This window comes from Diabrotica virgifera, chromosome 9 (genome assembly GCF_917563875.1).
Source record: "Diabrotica virgifera virgifera chromosome 9, PGI_DIABVI_V3a".
In the NCBI taxonomy this organism is placed as follows: domain Eukaryota; kingdom Metazoa; phylum Arthropoda; class Insecta; order Coleoptera; family Chrysomelidae; genus Diabrotica; species Diabrotica virgifera.
In genome coordinates this window covers 183984765-184010744 of record NC_065451.1, presented here as the reverse complement: position 1 = coordinate 184010744, position 25980 = coordinate 183984765, and the positions used below count along the sequence as shown (strand labels likewise).

The window sequence follows — 25980 nt, the reverse complement described above, 5'->3', positions numbered from 1 at the left end:
CCGGGGAGAAGATCAAGAGGACGATCAACAACTAGATGGTCTGACCAAATTCAGCATTCAGCTGGAAACTCATTCTGCGAACCTCTTAGAGCAGCTGAGGATAGAGACCGATGGAGAAACATTATTTACTCCTGTTGATGTTCTACTCATAATATTAATATCATCGGCATAAGCGGCCAGTTGAACCGTTCGGTTAGTCTAGTCAGTAGGTTTCCTCGTTCAGTTTGCATTTGCCTAATCGCATACTCCAGTGCCAAGTTAAACAATGTTGGGGCCAGCCCATCTCCCTGCTTTAGTCCCTGCGAAATTTTGAAAAAGTCTGTCAGGTGGTTTTGAATTTGTACACATGCCTGTGTTTCATCCATAGTGGCTTTAATGAGTCTTATTAGCTTGTGTGGTATTGCCAATTCAGCCAATATATAGTATAGTTTGTTCCTTTTGACTAAGTCGTATGCCTGTTTGAATTCTACAAACACGTTGTGAACATCAATATCTTGTTCCCATGATTTGCTCAAGATCTGTTTGACTGTAAATATTTGATACAGTGTCAATCTTCCCCGTCGGAAGCCCATCTGATACTCTCCAATAATATTTTCTGCTAGTGGTTGGAGCCGCTGGTTTATAATGTACGTGAGGACTTTATATGCTGTACATAGCAGAGAGATTCCACGGTAGTTTTTGCACTGGAGTTTCGATAACATAGTAGCAGACCAAAAGTATGTCTTTTTTTAAATATTTTATTTTATATTTGAAATCTTCTTAATTTCTTCATCATAAAATTATAAAGGTTTGTTGTTATACAGGGTATGTATTTACAAAGTTATAACCAATTTGTTATGAAAATCGTAACAAGTTGAACTCCCTGTATAAATAAAAATAAGCACAACAGCAATAGTTTATTAATGCCATATTTTTTAATGATTGTCAAAATTTTTAAAAATGGTTGATATTGCTAGTTTTTTTATATTGAATACAGGGTGAGTCAAAATGCAAGTACATTATGTTCTCAGTAATTCTAAAAGGAACACTTTGTATATTATGTCACTATCGAAAAGTACCATGACTGTACTTTAATTTTTATATAAGATTCCCTATGTCTAAATCTATTAGGTTTTGAGATATTTTCATTTTTCTGAGCAAATTATTAATTGTGTCTAAATTTTTCCAAATTGTAAGTAAGCCATGACTGAATTGTCTAAAACTGACAGTTTACAATTACCTACTGATTATCAGTCCGGTAATCAATGTTACAATGTAGCAAATAAAGAAAGAATAATAATTTATTAGTAATAAATATTGTTCTGAAGCTATTTCTTTGTGGCATTTATGTAATTGAATCAAAAAGGCAACTGGTGTATGTTTTCAAAAAAACTGGTAGTATGTAAAAACTTTGCTGAAATTCAGCTAAGTACTTTTAGCATGTAAAAATGCCATCATCAGAGCTATCGTCTTATAGGTATAAATACCTCAAATGAAGAGTAATTGTTGAACAACACATTACAAAATTTAAAATTGACCCAGGGCTCAGCCTCTGGTCATGGGCTTCTTCTTCAGGTGCCGTCCTCGTTCCGAAGTTTGGCTATCATCAAGGCTATGCGTATTTTTGATACCGTAGATCTAAATAATTGGCAGCTGCTGCACTTGTACCAATCTCTTAAATTCTTCAACCATGAATGTTTTCTTCTGCCAATGGATCTTTTACCTATTATTTTTCCCTGAATAATTAATTGTAGTAGCTGGTACTTTTGTCCCCTCATTATATGTCCCAAGTATTGCAGTTTGCGCTTTTTAATAGTAAGCGCAAGTTCTTTTTCTTTCTGCATCCTTCGCAACACTTCCATGTTTGTCACTCTCTCTGTCCACGATATTCTCAGTATCCTGCGGTACATCCACATCTCGAATGCTTCTATTTTCCTTGTATCGATCTTTTTCAGTGTCCAAGCTTCCATTCCATAGAAAAGAACTGACAGCACGTAACATCTCATCAGGCGAATTTTAAGATTTAAACTTAGCTCTCTTCCGCATAAAACTGTTTTCATTTTGGTAAAAGTAGCTCTAGCTTTTTCTATTCTGATCGTGATTTTTTCAGAGTTGTCGTTGTTTTCATTAATCACAGTTCCCAGGTAATTATATTTTCTAACACGCTCAATTCTTTGATCATGTACGGTTATGTCAGAAAAATTTTGTGGAGATTTCGACACCATCATTATTTTTGTTTTTTTGATGTTAAGTGATAAACCGAACTTTTCGCTGCACTCTACTATTCTGTTTATCAGTGTTTGGAGATCTTCCGGGGTTTCTGCTATTAATACTGTGTCATCAGCGTATCTCAAATTGTTTATTAAAGTGCCATTTATTTTAACTCCTATATCTTGGTCAGCAAGGGCTCTGTTTATAATATCTTCTTAATATAAGTTAAACAAGGTTGGTGAAAGTATGCATCCCTGCCTTATGCCTTTTTTGATCTCGAGTTCCTCGGTTGTTTCCCGTTATACTCTAATATTCGCCTTCTGGTTATAGTAAATGGTCATGGGTAAAATCCCTTAAAATATATAATTATCACATTTAATGTGAGTTCTAAACAATGGCTACCATTTTACATTTAACAGCTGTTACTAAATGTTAAATATATTTTAAGGGTTTTTACCCATGACCAGAGGCTGAGCCCTGGGTCAATTTTAAATTTTGTAAATGTGTTTTTCAACGATTACTCTTCAGTTGAGGTATTTATACCTATGAGACGATAGCTCTGGTGATGGGATTTTGATATGCTAAAAGTACTGAAGTGCTGAAAGTATCCCAGAAAGGTTTCTTCGCACATCTGCTGCTTTCAGGATTAGAAAGCAGAGAGCGACGCATCTGCTCACTTCGAGACGATGTAACAGAGAGTTATTTTTCCGTCTGTTGCCTTCGGAGGTCAACAGTCAAGAGAGAATTTTCGTTTTGCAGTGTCTGAGAATGTCTGTACTTCTAAAGGAGTGGAGTGTCAGGAAGAGCAATTGTTACTAAGGGTTGGATTAGGGCATATTTTTTAATGTTGAGGTTAAGAATTTAGGATTCGGTACAGTAAAAAATATAACATTTATTATATTTCGCATGTGAAAAATTAAACAACACACAAAAAAACTTTTTACTGATTTATGTTAAATGGTCCCCGTTTTATCCCTACATGTTTAATGTCTACAATGTGTTCTGCAGGAAGAGAAAGTGTACAGCAACGCAGCTGAATCTTTCGGAAAGCAGTGGCAAGTCGGAGACGTGGTTGGGGTTTTCCTCGACTTGATAGATCACACTATAAGTAAGAGCTGACGCTATATTTGCCGTTGCTTCTCGCTATTCATAAATTTATGATTATTTTTATTATTTTTTAGATCTATAATTTCTTTTCCTGCAGCTGGTTTTATTTTTTTTGTTTGCATGCAATTTTACAGTTTTACTTTTAGTTTAATTTAGATATGTAGATATAATTTAGAATTGGCCGTAAAGACTGCTGACTGCTCATTTAAAAGCATTTTACTTTACAACAAAACATGCGTCTTGTCCCACTGAGTTTGGTCACTCCGTAGATTCTATATTTGGCAGGCCCAAAGGAAGTTATACATAGGTCCAAGACAAACAAAAAAGAATAAAGAATTTGTGACCGAAGAAACATTACAGATAATAAACAAGAGAACAGAGATGTAAAACACAGTGGACAAATATATTAGAAAGGAGATTAAAACTGACTTTCTGCCTTCGAGCTTTTTCCAAAAATTTGTATTTAGTAGTCTTTCATCATTCAATCTCAGTACATATCCTGCTCATCTTATACGATTTGCCTGGATGTATTGTAATGTCTTCGTCTCCATAGAGTGCTTGGAGTTCCCGGTTGTGTCTTCGTCTCCAGTCTCCTGTTATATCGTCTCTACAAGACCCAATGATCGTCCAGAGGATATTTCGTCCTAAGATTAGTAATGTTGTTGTTTCACGCTGCTTCAGTGTCAACTGTTTTCGGCTGTATTCACTGCTCCGAAGTATTTGAATCGTTTGACAACTTCAAAATTGTATTCATTTATCGAAATGTTTTTTCTTATTCTTTGTATTGGATTTTTGGTAACTACCATGTATTTGGTCTTGTCTTCATTGACCTTAAGACCAATTTCCATGACCCCGCTTTAAAAAAGGGTAAACACAATTTCCATGACCCCGCTTTCAAAAAGGGTAAACACTTCTTTCGCATCTCTGATGGATTGTGCAATTGTGTTGACATCCTCAGCAAAGGCTAACAGTATCTTTGCTTCCTGGGCAGCCATTTGTTAATTCTGGTTGTACTTTCCTAACTGAGTGTTCTAAAGCGAAGTTGGATACCAAAGGGGAAAGTAAATCGCCTTGTCTTAGACCCGTTTCGATTTGAAACTCATTTTATGGACAAATAGGTGCCTAGAGGTAAAGAAACTAGAACAAAACATAATTATTTTATTATAAATAAAAAAGGCAAAGAACTGAGAGGACAGGGAAGACCAAATGCCACAAATAAAATAGTAGTTAACAATAACCAACCTACACTCGAAAAAATGACGTTTGTAAGCAGTGGAATAAATACATTGAAGAAGTCTTTGGATTTTGGATTTACACAAGATTTTCAAAAAGTTGATTTATAGCAAAAAAAAAAGAGAAAAAGTTCATAATTTGGACCATTTTATAAGAATCAGTAGACCAAAGCTTTTGAAATTAATTGTCGAAGTGAGAATAGAAGAAACTGAGAGACCCAAACATTCGTTGTTGAAAAATATAAGAGGTTGTATTGATTTGGTCTCACATTCACTGTTTCGAGATGGACAAAATATTGTTGTTAACTTTCAGTAAAGATAAATTTGACTTTAATAAGATTTGGGCTTCAAGCAGTATTCACATGTTATGTATGTACTCTAATACCATATTTGTTATGAAAACTATATAGAGTGAGTTTTATGTATGGAACGACTCAATTATCTCGGAAATGGGTTGCACGAGTTTTATAAATTTTGGTGGGTAAGGATCTTCTAATGCGGCCGACATTATAGTGGTGTTTACATTGTTGTCAGATCTTCCATTTTTCTGCAAATCTTATGAGCTTTCTTATTTCAAACGGAACACCCTGTATATTTTTGCGTTTTGAAACCCTTAGGAAATACTGCTTATTTTTCTTGTAATATTCCCTATACCTAAATGCCGTAATTTCAGAGTTATTGCTATATTTATTAAAAAAATTATAAACAAATTATAAAAATCAATTTTTTCGGTCCAGGCAGACATTATTTTAGGTTCTTTGGATCATTGAGAATAAAAATGGTCTTTTGTAATTTTTCTAAAGTTGATCGTTTTGAGATAACCAATAATTCAAAACTGAAAAAAGAACGAAAAATGGCTATTTTCAAGGTTCAAAAACACAAATAAAAAATATAATTCTGGAAATTACGAAGTGCCTAAATTCAAGTTCTAATCTTATTTTATCAGTTCCCGATAAGTAATTTGGACTTATTTCATGGGGAGCTGCTAGAAGAAGGTTTGAACTTGAATGTAGGCGCTTTGTAATTTTAAAAATTATATATTTTACTTTTTTTGAGCCTTGAAAATCGTCATTTTTCGTTTTTTTTTTAGTTTTAAATTATTTATAACCCGAAAACGATCATTTTAAAGAAAAAATACAAATACTTTATGTAGGAATACCTCCCAAATTACGACATTTATGTATAGGGAATATTCCAAAAAACTAATCAGTATTTCTTAATGGCTTCAAAACGCAAAAAATATGCAGGGTGTCCCATTTGAAATAAGAAAGTTCATTAGATTTCCAGAAAAATGGAAAATATGACAACAATGTAATTAGCACTATAATATCGGCCGCATTAGAAGATCTTTACCCACCAAAATCTATAAAAATCCTGCAAGCCCTTTCCGAGATAATTGAAGTGTGCCATACATAAAACTCACTCTGTATATGAATTACAGTAAATATAAGATGTTAGTATTATGACTGATTTATTTAAGGTTTTTCTTTAAATGGTGAGCTTCTTATGGACGCCCTTGGTGGGGAAACTACGTTCGCTGATGTGCAAGGTGACAATTTCGTACCGGCCTTCACCTTGGGTGTTGGTCAGAAAGCCAGACTGATCTTTGGTCAAGATGTTACCCAGTTAAAGTATTTTACCATGTGCGGGTTACAAGAAGGATATGAGCCATTCTGCGTGTAAGTATATCATTGAAATCTTCAAAATAGGTTAAAAACAATTATTACACCAAACTTATGTATTAAACTTATGTCTCAATTATTATTTGTGTACCCTGCAAATAATTTCCATAAATGTCTACTGCGACCTTTTCTGATCTATTGTGGTCCTCTAATCCTATATTACATTCTCTAGCCTGACCCTTTTTAAAAACTCCAATAGCTTCGAGACTGAACCTGCGTATGTCATCATCATCTGCCAATCCCATCTGCTTTAACTGTCTATTCAGCTTACATTGCCCTGTTAACAGACATACTATGGCTTTGACTGTTTCCCTGTCTTTGCTTATTAGGTCTGTTGTAAATTTTGCCTAATGTTCTATAATGAACTGTTTCGCCCGTCTTTGTCTTGGTAAATTCCTCCACCATTCCAGATATTTGTAAGCTACCCACTTTATTGTAGCAGTTCTTGTTACTGCCTTTCAGCCAATTCGGCCTTTCTTGTTTCGGTCCAATAAATGGCATAAATTATTCTTGTTCGGCCAACTCATCTGCTTTTCCATTGCCCTTATGACCCTCCTGCCGTGGTACCCAGGCTACCGTAACCTTGCTACGGTCTTCTAATTTATTTAAGCCACCCTCACAATCCCATACTAGCTTAGAATTGAGCTCTACACAATTTAGAGCCTTAAGTGCTGCCTGGCTATCTGCGAAGAGGGTAATTGAACGGTGAGTTTTTTCTGGCTTTCTATTTCTTCCACGTAGTGATGTATTGCCGTTATTTCCGCCTGGAAAATTGTGACACCCTTAGATAGACTTATCGGGAAATGTATCCCTTGGTTGGTCCCTACTATACCGGCTCCTACACCCTGCGATTTTTTGAGCCCTCTGTATACCAGACAGCTTCCACTTGTATGGGCACACATTCCTTCCAGTCTTCCCTGCCTCGTATATTCGTTTTCAATTTATTTCAAAGTCAGATCTGGTAGCTGTTGCATTGATGCCTGTTTTTAGCTCTTGGATTAACTTTCTATTGTCAGAACTGTGCGCCTGGCTTATGTGTTGCTGACTATGTATTAATCTGGCTTCGTTCTGTATAAAGATATGAGGTAGTGGAAGATGGTCCTATAATACACAGACATGCTAACTGCGTATTACTTAGCAGCCTTATTGTCCCCTCTTGCTGCGTCTATATCCACCACGTCACAGACCCATATGTTATCATAGGTGTGTTATTAAGAGCATTATGACCAGATTAAGTGTCTGCTCCAATGTAAGCAGGGCTCTTGTAACTCAGTTTCTAACGTGTTTATTGACTAGTTAAGGTAATTGTATTCTCTGCTTATATCGCTCGGCACTCCCTGGTTCTAAAGCCGTCTTTTACCAAAATATTTTACCAGATATTACTTAAAAGTCTCATTGCAGACATAAATCAAAAAACATGTATCCCAAACGAGACCTGATAATATAATATAGACTAGTAAGACTGTCTAATTTGGTTTTTTATTTGTAAAACTCTTATTTGCATAACAACTTTAACACGCATTTCTACATTCTAGAAACATGAACCGAGCTGTGACGTATTGGTACACGAAAGACCAACCGATTTTCGAAAATACAGAAGACATACCCGATACAAAAATAGACGTTACAAGAATTCTAGCAGGATCTGAATCTCCTCCATGTTTAAAAATTAGTCACAACACCTTTGAAACCATGGAAAAGGCCAATTGGGAATTTTTGAGGTTAAGTTTGCCTGTCATCTGTCATCCGCAATTTATAACGTAAGTTTTTATGGCAAATTTCGTAAAACTGTCCTAGCAAGTAGTGTAATAAATGGTATATCTGTTCAGGGAAGAAGAAAAGATGAGAAGATGGGATGAAATTAAAATTCGACAGCATAGGTTGAAAGTAGAGGTCGATCAACAACAGGGTCCCCCAGCTCACATAGAAAATATCATGAAGAGTGGGTTCTCTATGAGCGATATCAAAGGTCTTCAAAGAAGCTACATGGAGGATGCTGTGGAGTCAGATGAGATCATGAAGCAACCGACTACCACCACTGGCAAATCCGTAAGGCTGCCGGCTAGACCACCGAGGAAAGGATCTTTATCGAGGAATATCAATGGTTACGATGATGGTAAGCAAAGTAAATTAGTTTTAACCAAATATTCTTCTTTTCTTTTAAGCTTATCTGTTATTGGATGTATCGAATCGCTGGGAAGTGAATCTGTAGAAAGCCCAAAACCTATCAATTGTTTGCACTTGGATAGATCTGAATGAAATTTGTTGCATTCGGTTTGTAAGAGCGTGAAGAAATTTTGTGAACTAAAGTGGTGATGTTGAAATGAAAATTGCATTATTGAACAAGTAAAATACATTTTCCAAAGTGCCTTACGAAGCGTTGAAAACTAATAAATTTTTATTGACAAATAATTGACAGAAATAAGTTTAATTTTACTATTCCGAGATTTTTGGGGTCGCTCAATACGAATATCATGACTGCGATAATCTCCGAGGCACCTAGTGCACAGGATGGGCCTCGTCTTATGGAAATTCGATACAAAATCAGTGCAAATTCGTTAGTCTCAGGCTCAGGTTTTTAGGGTCTCTGAACACGAATATGCGACGATCTTTGAGGCACCTGGAACCCAGGACGAACTTATTTTGTATATCATTCCCATAGAACTCCAGGAGACGAGGCTCGTCCTGAGCACCTTATGTTCAGAGACCCCACAAACACCCCGAATAACGACTTTGCACTGGTTTTTATCGAATTTTCACAAAACGTTTAGAGACGAGGACCTTCCTGGGCACCTGGTGCCTCGGAGACCATCGTCGTCATCCAATTCGTATTCAGCGACCACAAAAACCCCCGAGTAGTAATATTGAATTCATTTCCGTCAATTATTTCCGAATTACAAATTTATTATATTTCATCGCTTCGTGATGCATTTTCCATGTATAATTATGTAATTTTCATTTCGACATCATCACTTTACTTCACAAAATTTCCTAACGATCTTACGAATCGCATGCAATAAGTTTCATTGTGATTCATTTAAGTATAAAAAAAGAATGTGTGCGTACTTTGTACGCACGTAAGAAGTTATACTTCTATTAAGAATAACAATTGTCCGCATTTGAACCCAGGACCTCTCGATCTGTAGTCGAATGCTCTACCAATGACCCACGACCTCACAGTTTATGTGGTTTCTCGGACATCATGACAAATCACGGTAACAAATAGACGAAATAAAGTATAAATATAAAAACGTTTTAATAATACTTATTCTTTTACTCCCGAGGAAGACAAATCCAAAGACACAAAAATTATAATATATATATTTACTAAAAACACTAATAAATTCTTTTCACGCCTTTTTTGCACTGTTACATACATAACTTGAAAGATTTAGCAACGATCTCCACACTGTCTGTGTGCGCATGCTCCCAGAATAATAAAAATTCACTCCCAATCTCGCCTAAAGAAGTATAACTTCAAAAATGGTAGGTTTAATGCTTCATTGCCTCACCTAGTTTTACATATTGTGCTAAAAGTTCTCAATTTAAGATGCCGAGTATCAATACGAAATTACCCCAGATGAGTAGAGTTAGATATTCAGAATCTGTCACTGAACAATCATTCAGCCTCATGGATTCTGGATTCTGAGGCGAATATTCGACTGAATCTAATAAGAAAAGTTATCATTATTTCTTCGTATAGCTACTTACAATATAAGAACTATTAGGACCAAATAACACCAATTAGAACAAGAGCGCTCAAATAATATCAAATGGGATATACTTGGTCTGTCTTAAATTCGCCTACCAGGAGAAGCTTATACCATCTTAAATCTAAGCTATACCAGAAAAACTCACATATAGGCGGTGTAACGTTTCTGTGTAACATTTTCATATATATCTTGTCATAACTTTGAACAGCAGATATAGCTTACTGATAATACATACAAGAAGCTGATTCATTCAAAGAACAGCAGGAAAATAGCAAGAGGCATATTGTTGTTCCACTATAACTTTTCCCATGCGTCACGATTCATTTTCAAGCAAGTTGAATCAAAAGATAAACTGAAACGTATGTCGATGTGTATTATTGATACGTACTGTCAGAGTGTCAGTGGTAATCATTAGGAAATGGCTATTATCCCGTGAACGTACTTCATAAAGTTAATTTATTGAAGTGTTTAATCTTTTTTCACTGTTGAGGAGATTGATGGACTCAACATTAAACAGCTTGAACACCATACAGACCATTACGAATATAAAGATAAAAACATAGAACGGTAATAAATAAATTAAAAAAAAAGTCACAACAACAAAGTTACTATTGTTAAGAAAACTTAATATTACGTAAGGTTGAGAAATACAAAACTATCGAGTGAATTACATATTGTTTTTGTTTATTTGGGTTTTTCTGACTGCGGACACTAAATCCATTCGCCAATTTTACTATTTTTTATATAAAATTAACATAATTACATAAAGAACAATTAATATTTTTAATATATCAAACCTTTGGGGAAACAGTGATATAAATGCAAAGTTTTCACAAACTACAAACTGAGTTATCAACATTACGATATTACTAATACTCGTCTTTATCCAGGGACCCAAAAGTCAGTATTGCAACGCTTCGTTTATTTAACTGAAATATTATATTTATTTTTTATAAATATAACACCAAATAAATTTTATTGATAAATAAATAAAACTTAATTTAATTTATCAAACCAAATAAACAATATGTAAATGCAAATAAATCAATAAACTGTCACTGTCATTGAAAATTATAAACGTCAAAATTCATAAGCTATCAAAGACATTCGATATTAGAAAAAATACTAAGTTTGAGATGGAGATGAGAGACTAATAGGTTTCAAAACTGGTAGAGGTGCTTGCTGCACTCTCTGATTTGACTAGAATATGATGCGGCTGTAGTTTCGTGTTGCAACGAAATTGAAAAGGGTTATTCATTTTTGACATTCGATATTGTTTATCCTTGTTTGACTTATTGTGAATTCTATGGAAAAGCAGCTTAATTTTGCGATACTAGTTTCTGTGAGTTAAAAAGAGACCTAGTAGAAAAAGTAGTTCGTGCATGGGAAAAGTTAGACTGGAAGTACCATACAATATATATGTCCATTAGATTATATATGACCATCAAAAAGAGTTAAGCACAAGACTAAGATCAATAGTGACACTGAAATAAATGGATATAAATGGACTAACCAAAATAAAAGAAGAGAGTTTTAGAAAATTTCCCATTCTAAATAGTTAAAAAAGAAGAGAGATTTACATCCAGGAATGGATGGCAAAAGGTTGACGAAGAGAGACAGATTTTGTTCAAATTTTATCAAATCTTTTTAATTTTACTGTCCTCTTTAACATTTACTTTATTAACACTTTAATTTTGCAAAATGTTTTAAGGTCTCGCTATTCCTGTTGGAAGAGGTGTTCACAGATCCAGCAGTGAATTGAACATGAACAGATATAATGAAATGAACGGCACACCGGAGAAAGGTGATGATAAAAAGAAGAGAGGTAGATCACCATTTAGGTAAGACACTGAATTCTATATTTCGACATACACTTAGTTTCAAAAGTTATAATAGACGGAGAGGCAGCGCCGAAAAATCTCTCTGAATTTACTAAAGCTAGTTTTTTCACAGTTGATTACCGCGGTTGTGTAGAGAAACATACTGCGGTCGATCAAGCGAAACGTAGAACAGGTGGTACTGACAGCTTGTCAAAGTTGCTTACCTGCGGAGGTAATTAAATCTCTTTACTAAGGCTGAAAATCAGTACACACATTCTAAATTGAATATATATAAAAGTTATTATAGTCGACCAGCTGTATGACGAGACAGAGCCGGTCGGTCGGCCCCAATGAATGTACAGGGTTATTCACTATATTTTTTGACCCCCTTGTAAACTGCTTTATTTACAGAATTAGAAAAAAATGTAAAATACAAAAGTTATTCGATTTTTTAATTATGATTTTTTGACATATATATCGTACTAGTGACGTCATCCATCTGGGCGTGATGACGTAATCGACTGTTTTTTAAATGAGAATAGGTGTCGTGTGCTAGCTCATTTGAAAGGTTATTCAATTCTCTATGCAGTAATATAAACATTAAGATCAATATTTATACAGGGTCTCCAAAATTTTTTTTAACTATTAATTAAACAATTAATTTAATTAAAAAAACATTTTTTAACACCCTGTATAAACAATCAAGTATATTCAAATGGGAAATAAGCCACAATTTTACCTAAAAATGATTTTATTAACGTTTCGACGCCCAAGTCGGGTGTCGTTGTCAAAATACAAAATAATACTAAATAAACAAAAATGTTGTTGCTTAGTAAAAAATTCTTCTAATAATTTATTTAATCTGACTCATTTATATCGGCAATTCAGACACGTATTATACATTTTAAAGTAGACGACTTTAAAATGATATTGCCAATATTGAAGAGTTGCGTTCCTGGGACGACTTTACTAAAAGATAGTTCATTCGATTACATGAAATCAATCCCAACTCAAGAATATCCGCCACAAAAAATCATAGCATGTGATCTGTCTTTAAAATGACAACCAAATGCAACGGTGGCACTGAAATTCTCGCGTTAGAGATTCCATAGTAAATCACGAGGGAAAACCAGGAAAAACCTCGTGATACTATCCCGACATCGTAAGTATTTGGGTTTACATTTAGTTTACTCTCAAAACTAATACCAAATTCTGACTTGATATTTTAAATTTTAAATAATACTAAAATACTAAATATGTACTAACTCGATATGTTACTGATATACTAATTGTGGTATTTTCTTTCTATTGACTTCCTCCTTTAATATGGGTAACCACATCCTACTGCATTCTACCGAGGAATTTGCGACACAATTGGTTTCATTTAGCATAATTAGAGCCGCTTCTTTGATTTTTCTCTTTTTACTATCTGCTTCTTTTAGGACTATACTTGAATCTCTCCACTGAACTCTATGTTCATTATCCCATGCGTGTTGACATATTTGAGATCTATCAAATTCTCTATTTTTTATATAAGACTGATGTTCATTTACTCTAACGTCTAATGGTCTTGACGTTTCACCTATATAAAATTGTTCGCATTCACAAGGTATTTTATAAATACAATTCTTTGTTCTTTCTTGTTCACTGTTAGGTTTAGTTCTAGATAGAGTAGATCTCAATGTGTTTGTTGTTTTGAATGTTGTTGATATGTTGAATTTATTTCCTATTGTTTTAAGTTTCTCGGATAGTCCTTTTACATATGGTATTGATATTTTCCTCGTATTATTTCTTGTGAATGTTGTAGGATCCCGTTCTAAGTTGTTCTGTTCCATTCGATCCAATCTTGACAATCCCTTATTTATAAACGATATGGGATAATCATTTTTTAATAAAACAGATGTTAACAATTGTTTTTCTTCTAAAAATGAATTTTCGTTAGAACAAGTAATTTTGGCTCTATCATATAAGGATTTAATGATTCCTGTATAAACAATCATGTTAATGTTTATATTACTGAATAGGGAATTGAATAACCTTTCAAATGAGCTAGCACACAACCTCTATTCTCATTAAAAAAAATAGTCGATTAAGTCATCACGCCCAGATGGATGACGTCACTAGTATGATATATTTGTCAAAAATTCATAATTTAAAAATTGAATAAGTTTTGTATTTTACATTTTTTCTAATTCTGTAAATAAAGCAGTTTAGAGGGGGTCACAATATAGTGAATAACCCTGTTCATACATTGGGGCCGACCGACCGGCTCTGTCCCGTCATACAGCTGACCGACTATAATAACTTTTATTTATATTAAATTTAGAATGTGTGTACTGATTTTCAGCCTTAGTACATGGATTTAATTACCTCCGCAGGTAAGCAACTTTGACAAGCTGTCAGTACCACCTGTTCTACGTTTCGCTTGACCGACCGCATCACAGTAATTAACTGTGAAATAACTAGCTTTAGTAAATTCAGAGAAATTTTTCAGCGCTACCTCTTGGACTATATCACCTAAAATTATGCTCATTTTCAAAAGTTTATCGTGAACAAATTAACGCATTCCGATAATTTTTTTTTATTTTAGATTTTTCTTCGGTATTTACACATCTGTGTAAAGGTTTAATCAAACTTTTTTTTTGAACTTATACCGGGTGGAAGAAAAGAAATGTATTTCTTATGTTAAGTTTGAGACACCCTTTAGGGAGGACAAGGTATAAGTATGGGTATTGGGTATACAAACATCGAAATCGAATTGTAGTTATACGTTTTATGAATATTTTGTTTTTTGAATGTTCCTGATATCTTTAGAAACAAAGAAAATAGACGGTTTTATTCTTTAACATGACGTGTTTTAACTGAAACAAAACTAAATTAACAATAAAAAAAACAGTTAACAAAACTTTAAAAACAGAAAGTCTCATAACGTTAACAATTCTGGTCGACATCTTAAGAGCTATTTGTCGACCAAGTGAGCGGTATGCACAGCGCAACATAAGAGAGACGAGATTGTTTAATGGAGGCTCTGTGATGGTTTGGGGTGGAATTTTTGTTTGAGATTAAGTACGAATTTGGTGTATACGTGCGTGGAGGCTCTTCAAATAGCGAGAGATACATTGCACATATTTTATTTCAGGCGCTCAGAGCAACAGTGGCCTATATTAAATCTTCGAATTAACAAGGGTCTACACAACCTTCCTCTATATTCAACTAAATGGAAATTATCCCATCCTATAAGCATAATGGAAATACGAATGCAAAGATTGCATTTATCTCCAAACTGCGTTTTTGGGGTTAGGCCACTGTTGCTCTGAGCGCCTCATTTCTTTGAACACTTTGTTCCTTTCGCACTATAGATAGGAAATAATTTCATCTTGGTGTATCATAAGACATGGCCTCCTCACGTATCGCGTGTCGTCAGTTAAAATACATATTAAAGAGTAAAACCGTCTAATTTTTTGTTATTAAAGATATCAGAGAAACTAAAAAAAAATAAAATGTTCACAAAATATGACACTACAACATACTTTCCTTTGTACCATTTCACCTTTGTACCATTTCCTCCCTACAGGGTGTCTCAAACGTTTGTTTCAGTTAAAACACGTGTTGAAGAATAATACCGTCTATTTTTTTTTTGGTCCTGAAGATATCACTCCAAAAACAAAAACACAAAACATAAGACTACAATACGATTTCGATGTATACTCACACTTGTACCTTTTCCTCCCTGCAGGGTGTCTCAAACTTAACATAAGAAAAACATTTCTTTTCTTCCACCCGGTATAAGTACAAAAAAAAAGTTTGAGTAAACCTTTCCTAAAGTGTTTAAATACCAATGAAAAATCTAAAATAATTAATAGTAAATAATAATAATAATAGTAAATAATAGTAATGTAATGGGCGTTAAGATCAGAACACGACGGGGTACTAATAACGGAAGGACTGGTAACAGAACTGCACCCTGGGAAAAAAGACTTCTCGGAAAAATTGAATTACTGCGTAGGGATATTGGTCAAGTTACAGAATATGTAAGAGGTGTAACAAGTAGAAAGGTCATTAAGAAAGCTGAAGAAATAATGCGGAGCACTGCAGGACACTCGAGATACGATCCAGAAAATAACACAGCCCAACAGTGTCTGGATACATTAAAACAAAAACTCTCCGTCTATTCAGGACGATTAAGAAGGTATAAAGTTAGTAACAACCGAAAATGTGACAATGCACTTTTTGAGAACTCTGAGAAGGCGTTCTACCGAAAACTCAATTCCACCGTAGAAAGTGTCGACAAGTCTTACCCAAGCCAAGAAGAAATTCATGAGTTTTGGGGAAATCAACTTTCCACACCAGCTGTTTTTAACAACAATGCTGGCTGGATAGAAGATACGACGCACAACTGTCACCACTACGTCACTGCTAACTACGAACCATTCACGACTGAAGAAGTCTCAAATGTCATCAAAGAGCTTCATAACTGGAAATCTCCTGGACCAGACGGAGTCCAGAACTTCTGGCTTAAAAAGTTTTGGAGTGTTCATGAGTGCTTATCAACATTAATTAATCATGTTATTTCTAATCCGCAGGAATTACCATCATTTCTAACTCAGGGAACTACTTATTTAATACCCAAGGATCAAAATAACACCCAAGATCCATCCAAGTACCGCCCAATTACTTGTCTTCCAACTTTGTATAAATTGGTCACATCCTGTGTAACCCGGCGTATCTACCAACATTGTGCTCTAAACAATATCATAGAGCCTCAACAGAAAGGATGCGCTAAGGGTTCCATGGGTTGCAAAGAACAGCTTATCATCGACTCAGTCATTTCTAACCAGGCATTCACTAAAAAAAGGAACCTTTTTACTGCTTTTATTGACTATAAAAAGGCCTTTGATTCAGTACCGCATGAATGGCTAATAGATATATTGAAAATATACAAAGTCGATGATAACATAGTGACCTTTTTAAGGCATATAATGAGAGATTGGAAGACTAAAATTCACCTCCAAATACCTGGTGAAAACAATATCGAAACCGAAAATATCGCAATCAACCGGGGCCTATTTCAAGGAGACTCGTTGAGTCCATTGTGGTTCTGTTTAGCTTTGAACCCCCTTTCCCAGCTATTAAACTCCACTGACGCAGGCTTTAGCATTAAAAGCAATAATACTGTGGTAGCGAAGCTCAATCATCTGTTGTATATGGATGATTTGAAATTAATGGCTTCCACTCGAGAACACCTAGAAGAGATGCTAAAAACTGTAGAAACATTCTCTAATGATATTAGTATGCAGTTCGGTCTAGACAAGTGCCGTGTTTTGAATATAGTCAGAGGAAAGGTACAGCCCGGTGGATTCGATATGCAAAATGGCCAGAACATCGAGGCCATGGGCGACAACGATATGTACAAATATCTTGGAGTAAAGCAGGCGCGGAAAATTGACCATAAGCAAATGAAAACTGAGATAACTACTGAGTTTATAAGAAGGGTAAAACAGCTGCTTCGTTCACAGCTTAACAGTAAAAATTTGTTTAAGGCACTAAACACCTACGCTTGTTCCGCGCTTAGCTATTCATTTGGTATTGTTAAGTGGACAAAAACGGATATAGAAAATCTTCAGCGAAAAGTACGAACACACCTCACAAAGGCACAAAAACACCACCCTAAAAGTGCAGTAGAACGAACGACATTACCCCGGTATTTAGGAGGAAGAGGGCTTATGGATATAGGTGAGCAATTAGATAAACAAATTGCTAATTTAAGAACTTATTTTCAGATGCAGGCTGAGACATCTACTCTACACCGCGCCATTTGCGCAGTAGATGACACAACACCGATCAAACTGAGGGAACCAGAAATGCGCTTAAACCACCTTACTAAGGACGAAAAACTGCGCGCCTGGATGGGTAAACCTCTGCACGGGCGACATCCCAATGAGGTCAGCCAAGACTATGTCGACAATACAGCGTCGAACTATTGGTTGACATCAGGAAAGATGTTCCCTGAAACGGAGGGTTCATTACTGGCCATTCAGGATCAGGTTATACCAACCAGAAATTACCTGAAATATATCGTCAAAGACCCTCAGGTTCAAAACGACAGATGCCGATATGGATGTCAAGCCCAAGAAACCATCCAACATATTACAGGGGGCTGCCAGGCATTTGCTGCAACTGAATACAAGGAACGGCATGACGCAGTGGGAAAAATTCTTCATCAGGAGATAGCTATCAAGCTGGGACTTCTCCAAACGGACCATCTCCCATATTATCAATACGTTCCTGAGAGTGTGCTTGAGGATGGCAACTACAAGCTATACTGGGACCGCAGTGTGCTCACAGACCAAACAGTGGCACATAATAGACCAGATCTCGTACTAGTTAATAAATTAACAAGACAAACAACACTAATTGATGTGGCGATACCTAACAACAATAATCTACGTAGTAAATTTACTGAAAAGATCGCCAAGTATAGAGATCTGGAAATTCAAATACGGAGACAATGGAGAATGCAAAGTACCCAGACGATACCTATTGTTATATCTACTACTGGAGTCATTCCGAAGACCCTCCTCGAAAGCATAAAAAGCTGGGTCTCAATGAACATCTTTATAAGACCATGCAGAAAGCTGTACTACTTGCGACGGCCAGAAGTGTACGAAAATTTTTGGGAGATACACCTGCATTCCAAGTCACCTAGGGCTCGATAACACGGAAAGAGTCCCACCAGAGCTCAATCCTTTTGATACCGTAGGTATCTGGGATGAGTCAATTTTCCCCTTAGAGGGAGTGTGAGCCGTATGGCTAAATCTGAATAATAGTAATAATTAATAGTAAAATAATTAATAGTAAACCTTTCCTAAAGTGTTTAAATACCAATGAAAAATCTAAAATAATTAATAGTCCAAGGAACCGAAGCTTTTCACCTCGCAATTTTTACAGAATGGATCGATTTGCTTGAAAATTTGAGAATAAGTAGTGGATGGTCCGGGGATCAAAATCTATATGTTGCCGAAAGGCGCTTTTACCATGGGGGTGATTGTCACCCCATCTCGGGGGTGGAAATTTTTTATTATATTTTGACCACGAAAGTTGATAAAAACATTCATTCTAAGCAAAAAATGTTCTATACATTTTTTTGATAAAATTAATAGTTTTCGATTTATTCGCTATCGAAAGTGTTAGTTTTATATCGAAAAAATCAATGTTTTTCGATAATACTCATTTACGATTCACTCAATTTTTGCAGTAGAAGAAATTTTTTCAAACCAAGTTCTTGGGAATTAAATAACGTACAATTTCATATCGAAACATTTTTTCGTGTCTCTGATGCTAATCCTTCTATTCTGAAGAAAATGGCTTTTTTTATTAAACTATAAAAATTTGTTATTCGCTTTTAACTTCAGTTTTTTTAAAAACTAATCATTCTAAGCCAGTCAAACTTCTACAATCTATTATTAATACATAAATAAAGAAGAATGAATAAGGCCAATGACTAAAAACTCCGCTAACTTAGAAAGTTTGGTAAAAAAGAATTTTGTAGGTTTTTTCAAGATCTATAAGCCTCTTAATATTTAAATCTTTTTAAAATCTTCAGTCACAAAAAGAGGTGACTTTGAAAGGGTTGGTAAAGGTGGTTTTTGCATGTTATTACAAGTTTTAATTGTCAATAGCTCACTCAATTTTTACCGTAGAAAAAATGTTTCATACATTTAACCTACAATTTCATATTTAAACATTTTTTCGTATATCTGATGCTAATCTTTCTATTCTGAAGAAAAGCCATTTTTTCCAAACTACAAAAATTCGTTATTCGCTTTTAACTCCATTTTTTAAAAACTAATAATTCTAAGCCGGTCAAACTTCTAGAACCTATTAATAATACATAAATAAAGAAGACCAAATAAGATCAATGACTAATTTTAATTAGGGTGGTCATTAGGAGGTTGCTTCCGATCACTTTTTCGCTGAAAAAAATAGGGACTGACATTCTTTTCGTTATAAGTCACTTAATTTTTGAGCTGGAGACTTTTTTTATTTCTGGAAATAGATATTTTTAAATACTTTAAATTAGTTTTAACAAGTTATTCTCGAAAAATGCATAGTTTTCCTGTTTTTTGACTTTAAAACTACAATATTTAGCATTTGACGAAGAAGAGCTAACATATAATAAAGTATAGCTCGATTACCATTGGTCGTAAAGAAAATTAAAAAAACAGTTTTGTTTATTTTTTTAAGGTACATTTTTGTTAAGGAAAGTTGTTTTGATAAAACGAAAACTTTTGAAGTTATTAGCAGATAACTTATTAAAAACATATTAAAAACATCGATATAAAACTAACACTTTCGATAGCAAATAAGTCGGAAACTATTGATTTGATCAAAAAAATGTATAGAACGTTTTTTTCTTAGAATTAATGTTTTTACCAACTTTTGCGGTTAAAATATAATAATTTCCACCCCCAAGATGGGGTGGCAACCACCCCCATGGTAAAAGCGCATTTCGGCATCATATATATATTATTATTTTGATTCTTGGACTATCCACTACTTATTCTTAACTTTTCAATCCAATCGATTCATTCTGTAAAAATGCGAGGTTTTGTCCTATTTGAAGCTTAATTACTTGGACTATAAAAAAAGTAGCGGCATCCGTTAATCTGTTCATGAAAAAATCAACTATGAACATAAACATAATTTTAGGTGATGCATAACTTTTAAAACTATGTTTAATAAAACGTTACTTACTAAATTATATGTGAAGGTTTTTCTCGAAGAAGAATCGCGAAGGAACTAGTGGAGAGCGTGACAAGAAGGGCAAAGCCAGAACTCCGGAACCGTCTCCTAGAACAGCCGATCTCTCTCCGCAAGCCCGATCTGTTGGCCTATCAAATACGGGCCTAGCCACCACGGGCCTATCCAATCTACAGAGACGGTCTACGATGAAGCAGTCTCAGGTAAAAAATGCTACTGCTACTCAGCCATTAGGTAGTCAGGTAAGCCTATTAGTTTTATATAGTGTGTCCCCAGATTCCTCCAGTTCACAACTAAAAAATTGAAAGTACTTCCAGGACGTATATCGACAATAATTTGACCCTGGGTGTTGTTTTGCAATAATTGCCCAATAATATTTATTTCTTCTTCTACTTAAGGTTCCACCTTCTATCGAAGGCTGGATATAAACATTGCAAATAAAAGACACGATAGCCCATCACACTGTCATTAAGTATCTGTTCATTGTCACTAATTCCATGCTGTTGTTCTGGGTTTGAATTCTTTTCTGCAGATGTTGATCTGTTGGTAGAAGTTCCGTGAGTTTTTGAAGTTATACTTCTTTAGGCGCGATTGAGAGTAAAATTTCATAATACTGCGCACATGCGCACACAGACAGTATGGCGTTTAGTTGCTAATCTTTCAAATTATGTATCAGCGCAAATAAGCCATTAAAATAATGTATTAGTGTTTAGTAAATGTATTATTTATTATAATTTTTGTGTCTTTGGATTTGTCTTCCTTGGGCGTAAAATAATAATATACAGTAGGAAAAATGAAAGAATACCCATAAACGAACATATAAAACACGCTGTATTTTCCTGTCACCGTGTCACACAAAAAATTGGCCAGCGCAAGTACATGTAATAATTATTATTACATGTACTTGCGCTGGGCAATTTTCTTTGTGACACGGTGACAGGAAAATACAGCGTGCTTTATATGTTCGTTCATGGGTATTCTTTTATTTTTCCGACTGTATCTATTTTTATATTTCACTTGTCACCGTGATGTGTAATTATGTATATCCGAAACGTCAATAACAGGCGCCGCGGGTTCAAATCCCGGACGATTCATATTCTTTTTTTTTTTTAATTTTTGGCATTGTTAAGTTTTGGTTAATTTTTGGTAATTATTGTTAATTTTTTGTATTGTAACTGTTAAGTATGTTTATTTCGTTGAAATTATATAATAGAAGTATAACTGTGAGAATAAGAATGTGTGTGTACAAAGTACACACATTCTTTTTTTCTGTTAAGGTGGTTAACAATCTCGTTTAGAACGTTTTCGTACTGCTCTTTATTTTTCCTTCTAAACATTATTTTTTCTTCTTGTCGAAAGTATTCAAATCTTCCAAAGTTATTCAAATCTTCCAGAGTTAATCTCGTTCACATAATCGGGTAGCACTATTTGTTAGGGTTTTTATGACTCCCCTTTATTGTTTAGGATGCTTTGGTGTTTAATGTTCGTCCTCATTTGGTCAATACTATCAAAATTATAAAGACGTCATATCTAGGGCACATAATGCGCCATAGGAAATTTGAGCAGCTCCAAGGTAATATTAGAAGGCAGGATCGAAGGTAAAAGGGGTATAGGAAGAAAGAAAAAATCTTGGCTACGAAACATCAGAGATTGGACCCACACAACAGGAAATTACTTAATTCATCAAGCCCAGAACAGGGAAAAATTTGCCATATTGATCGCTAACCTCAATAGAGAAGGCACTTAGGAGGAGGAGAAGGTGTTCGATGTAATTTATTTTTACCAAAACATCTAAAAATGCAATCTGTTTGTTTTTATTTATCTTCTTAATGTACTGGAACTTGGGAAACAGGGAAACATTTTTTGATTGACTCTTCCATTTATCAAAATAACCTCATGCGTATACTTGTCACTTCTTCAAAATTACACATCTTACCTTTTCTTAATTTGTTTTTACACCAGTATTTATTACCTATTCTTTTATTTTATTTATAGGTTTTAATTAATTTCTACGTAGACTTAATTTTTTAAGTTTGGACGTTATTGTGCATTAGGTATTTGTGATAACCTGGCAAATCTGCGTGCCCATGTATAGTAATGTGCTCTATTTGTGCAAGTCAATCTATTTCGGCTGAAATTCAACTCATTTTTAATATTTGCTTTTAGTACTTACATGTTTTCCCTAGTGAACTAATACAATATGCTTGTGGTGTTTCCTTATTAACGAAATACTTACTAATTATTGGTCCCTTAAGTACTTGCGCATGCGTCATCGTTTAATGTATATGTTTATAAAATGTGATTATCCCGAAAATTGTTGAGTTTTGAAGTAATTAACAGGTATATCTTTTTTGTAATAATAATGTATGTTTAACATTGTTTGACACAAATAGTGCTAACTAGTGGCACACTATCAGCTATATCAAAGTATGTATCAAATTATAATTCCTCATACTCAAAAGCCCCCAGATACAAATTTTTATACATAAAACATGAAAGTTCGCGAAAAATAAAAGCTGGTAGAAATCGTAATATTTTACAATGTAGAATGTACTGTTTCTGTTTGTATAATTACTTAAGGACCACCCTGTATATAGTTTGACTTTGTCTCCTTATTATTAATTAGAAATATTTCCACCTTACAGCTGGATCTTCAACCACAGTCACCAGCTGATAGACAACAGAAACAGCTCACAGTGACACAACCGTCTGATATTGAATCTGTTGGAAATGAAATATATGATGCCGAATGTCTCAAGTTGATCAATGAATATTTCTATGGTAAGTTTTCGTTTTTATAGATGAGGAAGAATATTAATCCAGTGAAGTAAAACCAAATTGAAAAGTTTGGATTATGTGGACGAAAATGAAACTAGCATCTTGGTTATGTAAATTTTGAGGATTTTTAGCAACCAACTGATCTGAGGGTTTTTCACTGGTTTCACTGTTCTGGTGTTTTTTCACTTGTTCACTTGCCGTATTCGTCAACTTTGTAAAATTATTCTTATTGTGCCGTTTTCTAGCGAAGGTTGGCGGTCACTTTTTTAAACGTTTCTCTGTCTTTTGCAACGTGAAATATCTGTTCGACACTGTGGTTTGTCCAATCTCTCATTTTCTTCATCTAAGATTTTTCTTCCCTCCATCTAAGCCTTTTCTTCCCTCTACTCTTCTTGCTAGTCCTGTCGCCAGGGGGGGGGAACAATGGCCTCCTTTATTCAGATAGACTTACCCAAGTTTTTTTTATGTATTTTGACCCGTAGAATACGAATTTTTTGGGTAACAGTTGATCCGGATGTCGATACGATTGTTATAGACAAAGAACTTGAGGAACTACATAACAGCGATTTCTCGCAAAACAAAACATTTTTTTGTATTTTTTGGGTCATGCTAAGCAAAAAATGTTCCTACAAGTTTTTTCGTAGGATGCATAGCTTTCGAGATAACCGCGATTGAACTTTCAAAATATCGAAAAATTACAATTTTTGAACCCGAATAACTTTTGATTAAAAAATAAAATAGCAATTCTGCTTACCGCATTTGAAAGTTCAAGTCAAATTATATCGGTTTTGATTATTTGCATTGCTAAAATTTTATTTTTTTATTGTTAAACAAAGCTATAAATACATACACTGTTACTAATAAACCAAGTATAAAAGTTATACTGAGAATATATCAGGTATAGGCAAAATCACTACCAATAAACATTAAATAACTTAGATATAGGTTATACTTGGTATAAAAATTTAGACCAAGTTTATACCGACCCACACCCTTGTTTAAGTCTGGTATAACCTATTTTATGAATGTCAATGTCATCAGAGGTAAAAATTTATTATGTTTTGATTTGTTTTGTGAGTAATTATAATATAATAAAAATATGTGTTTAAGAGGTGTTGCGGATGTCAAAGAAGTTGATAATTTAATTAACATGATAGAGAATACACGAAAAGGAAACTTCAAAGATAGAATAAATCCCTTTCCACAATACACCGATAAGGAATTCAGAATTAAATATCAGTTTTTCTAAAGATGGTGTAAGCTTTTTAGAAAACTTAATAGGTGATTCACTTTGAATTTGATATTGCATGAAAAGTTGAGTCAAACAGTCCATAGAATGCACAAAAAATTTCAAAATGATTCGTCAATTAGTTTAAATTTTATTCAATTTGTTTATCCCAAAGTGCTTTTTTTGCAATGTTATTGTTTAGAAAATAATAATGATTACAGCAATTCTGTGGAAACCAGATGACAGAAGAATACTGGTATTTTAAACGTATTAAAAAAAAATCAATATTAAAAACTCATTTTTATCATTCCGAAAATATTTTACAAAAGTAAAGTCAATTTTGGCTAATTTGAATAACTCTGTTAATATTGACTGTGGATTAAATCTACTTTGGTATTTGAAAAGCTCTCATTTTTACACGGATTTAAAAAAACATTTCGCCTAGGTTAATTTGGTTTGTCAGTTACAGAAAAAAATCGAAAGTGACATATTTGACGCAATATATCATTGTTCTATGTATTTTTGCAGAAGATTGCGACATTGCCAAACTATTATTTCGGAATAAAGTTGGAATACTTATATCTAACTTATACAGAGTTTATTAGTAACAAATTATTTTCGTACTATATCTACCTTATACTTAGAATAACTATTCTAGATATAAATACGGAATAACCTTAGAATACGAGTGTTTTATTAGTAACAGTGCTAGTGTTTCCCGTGCCTAATACATGCGTTTTAATGCATGCTACGTAGTTATTGCCTCGCTTGCACTTGTAGCTACTCTACCTACTCGTTCGATTTTAAATGAGAAATCATTGAAAACATCACTCACGCACTAGGTGTTTATAGCTTTGTTTAACAATAAAAAAATAAATTTTTAGCAATGGAAATAATCAAAACCGATATAATTTGACTTGAACTTTCAAATGCGGTAAGCAGAATTGCTATTTTATTTTTTAATCAAAAGTTATTCGGGTTTAAAAATTGAACCCGAATTTTTCATCGTATGAAAAAACTTGTCAGAACATTTTTTGCTTAGATTGACCCAAAAAATACAAAAAAATGTTTTGTTTTGCGAGAAATCGCTGTTGTGTAGTTCCTCAAGTTCATTGTCTATAACAATCTTATCGACATCCGGATCAACTGTTACCCAAAAAATTCGTATTCTACGGGTCAAAATACATAAAGAAAAACTTGGGTAAGTCCATCTGAATAAAGGAGGTCGTTGTACCCCCCCCCTTCCCCCCCCCCCCCCGGCGACAGGACTATGCATGATGACGTGTAGCAGAGAGTATTTATCGTTTCGAAGTAAGTGGCCCAGATACGATGTTTTTCGTACTTTAATTGTGTTCTTAGTAAAATACTGCACTAAATCTCATACGTCTACTTACTATAACGATATCATCAGAGAATGCGAGAATTTGTGTCGATCTGTTGAAGATAGTTCCATTCAATATTTTATGTATC

The 25980-nt window shown here is 34.3% G+C and overlaps 1 protein-coding gene across 7 annotated transcripts in view; it reads left to right on the top strand.

The window, feature by feature from the left end:
- Nucleotides 1-25980, top strand: part of LOC126891831 (ryanodine receptor) — a 285318-nt gene that overhangs the window by 83851 nt on the left and 175487 nt on the right. For 2 of the 7 annotated variants that reach the window (XM_050661137.1, XM_050661138.1), the window contains 7 exons: nucleotides 3199-3298; nucleotides 6010-6208; nucleotides 7747-7971; nucleotides 8041-8327; nucleotides 11636-11765; nucleotides 20515-20707; nucleotides 23150-23285. In XM_050661137.1, coding sequence (XP_050517094.1) covers nucleotides 3199-3298; nucleotides 6010-6208; nucleotides 7747-7971; nucleotides 8041-8327; nucleotides 11636-11765; nucleotides 20515-20707; nucleotides 23150-23285 — 1270 coding nt within the window. Of the gene's footprint in view, nucleotides 1-3198; nucleotides 3299-6009; nucleotides 6209-7746; nucleotides 7972-8040; nucleotides 8328-11635; nucleotides 11766-20514; nucleotides 20747-23149; nucleotides 23286-25980 lie in introns of all 7 variants that reach the window. The other 5 variants (XM_050661140.1, XM_050661143.1, XM_050661142.1 and 2 more) reach the window with 3 other exon arrangements.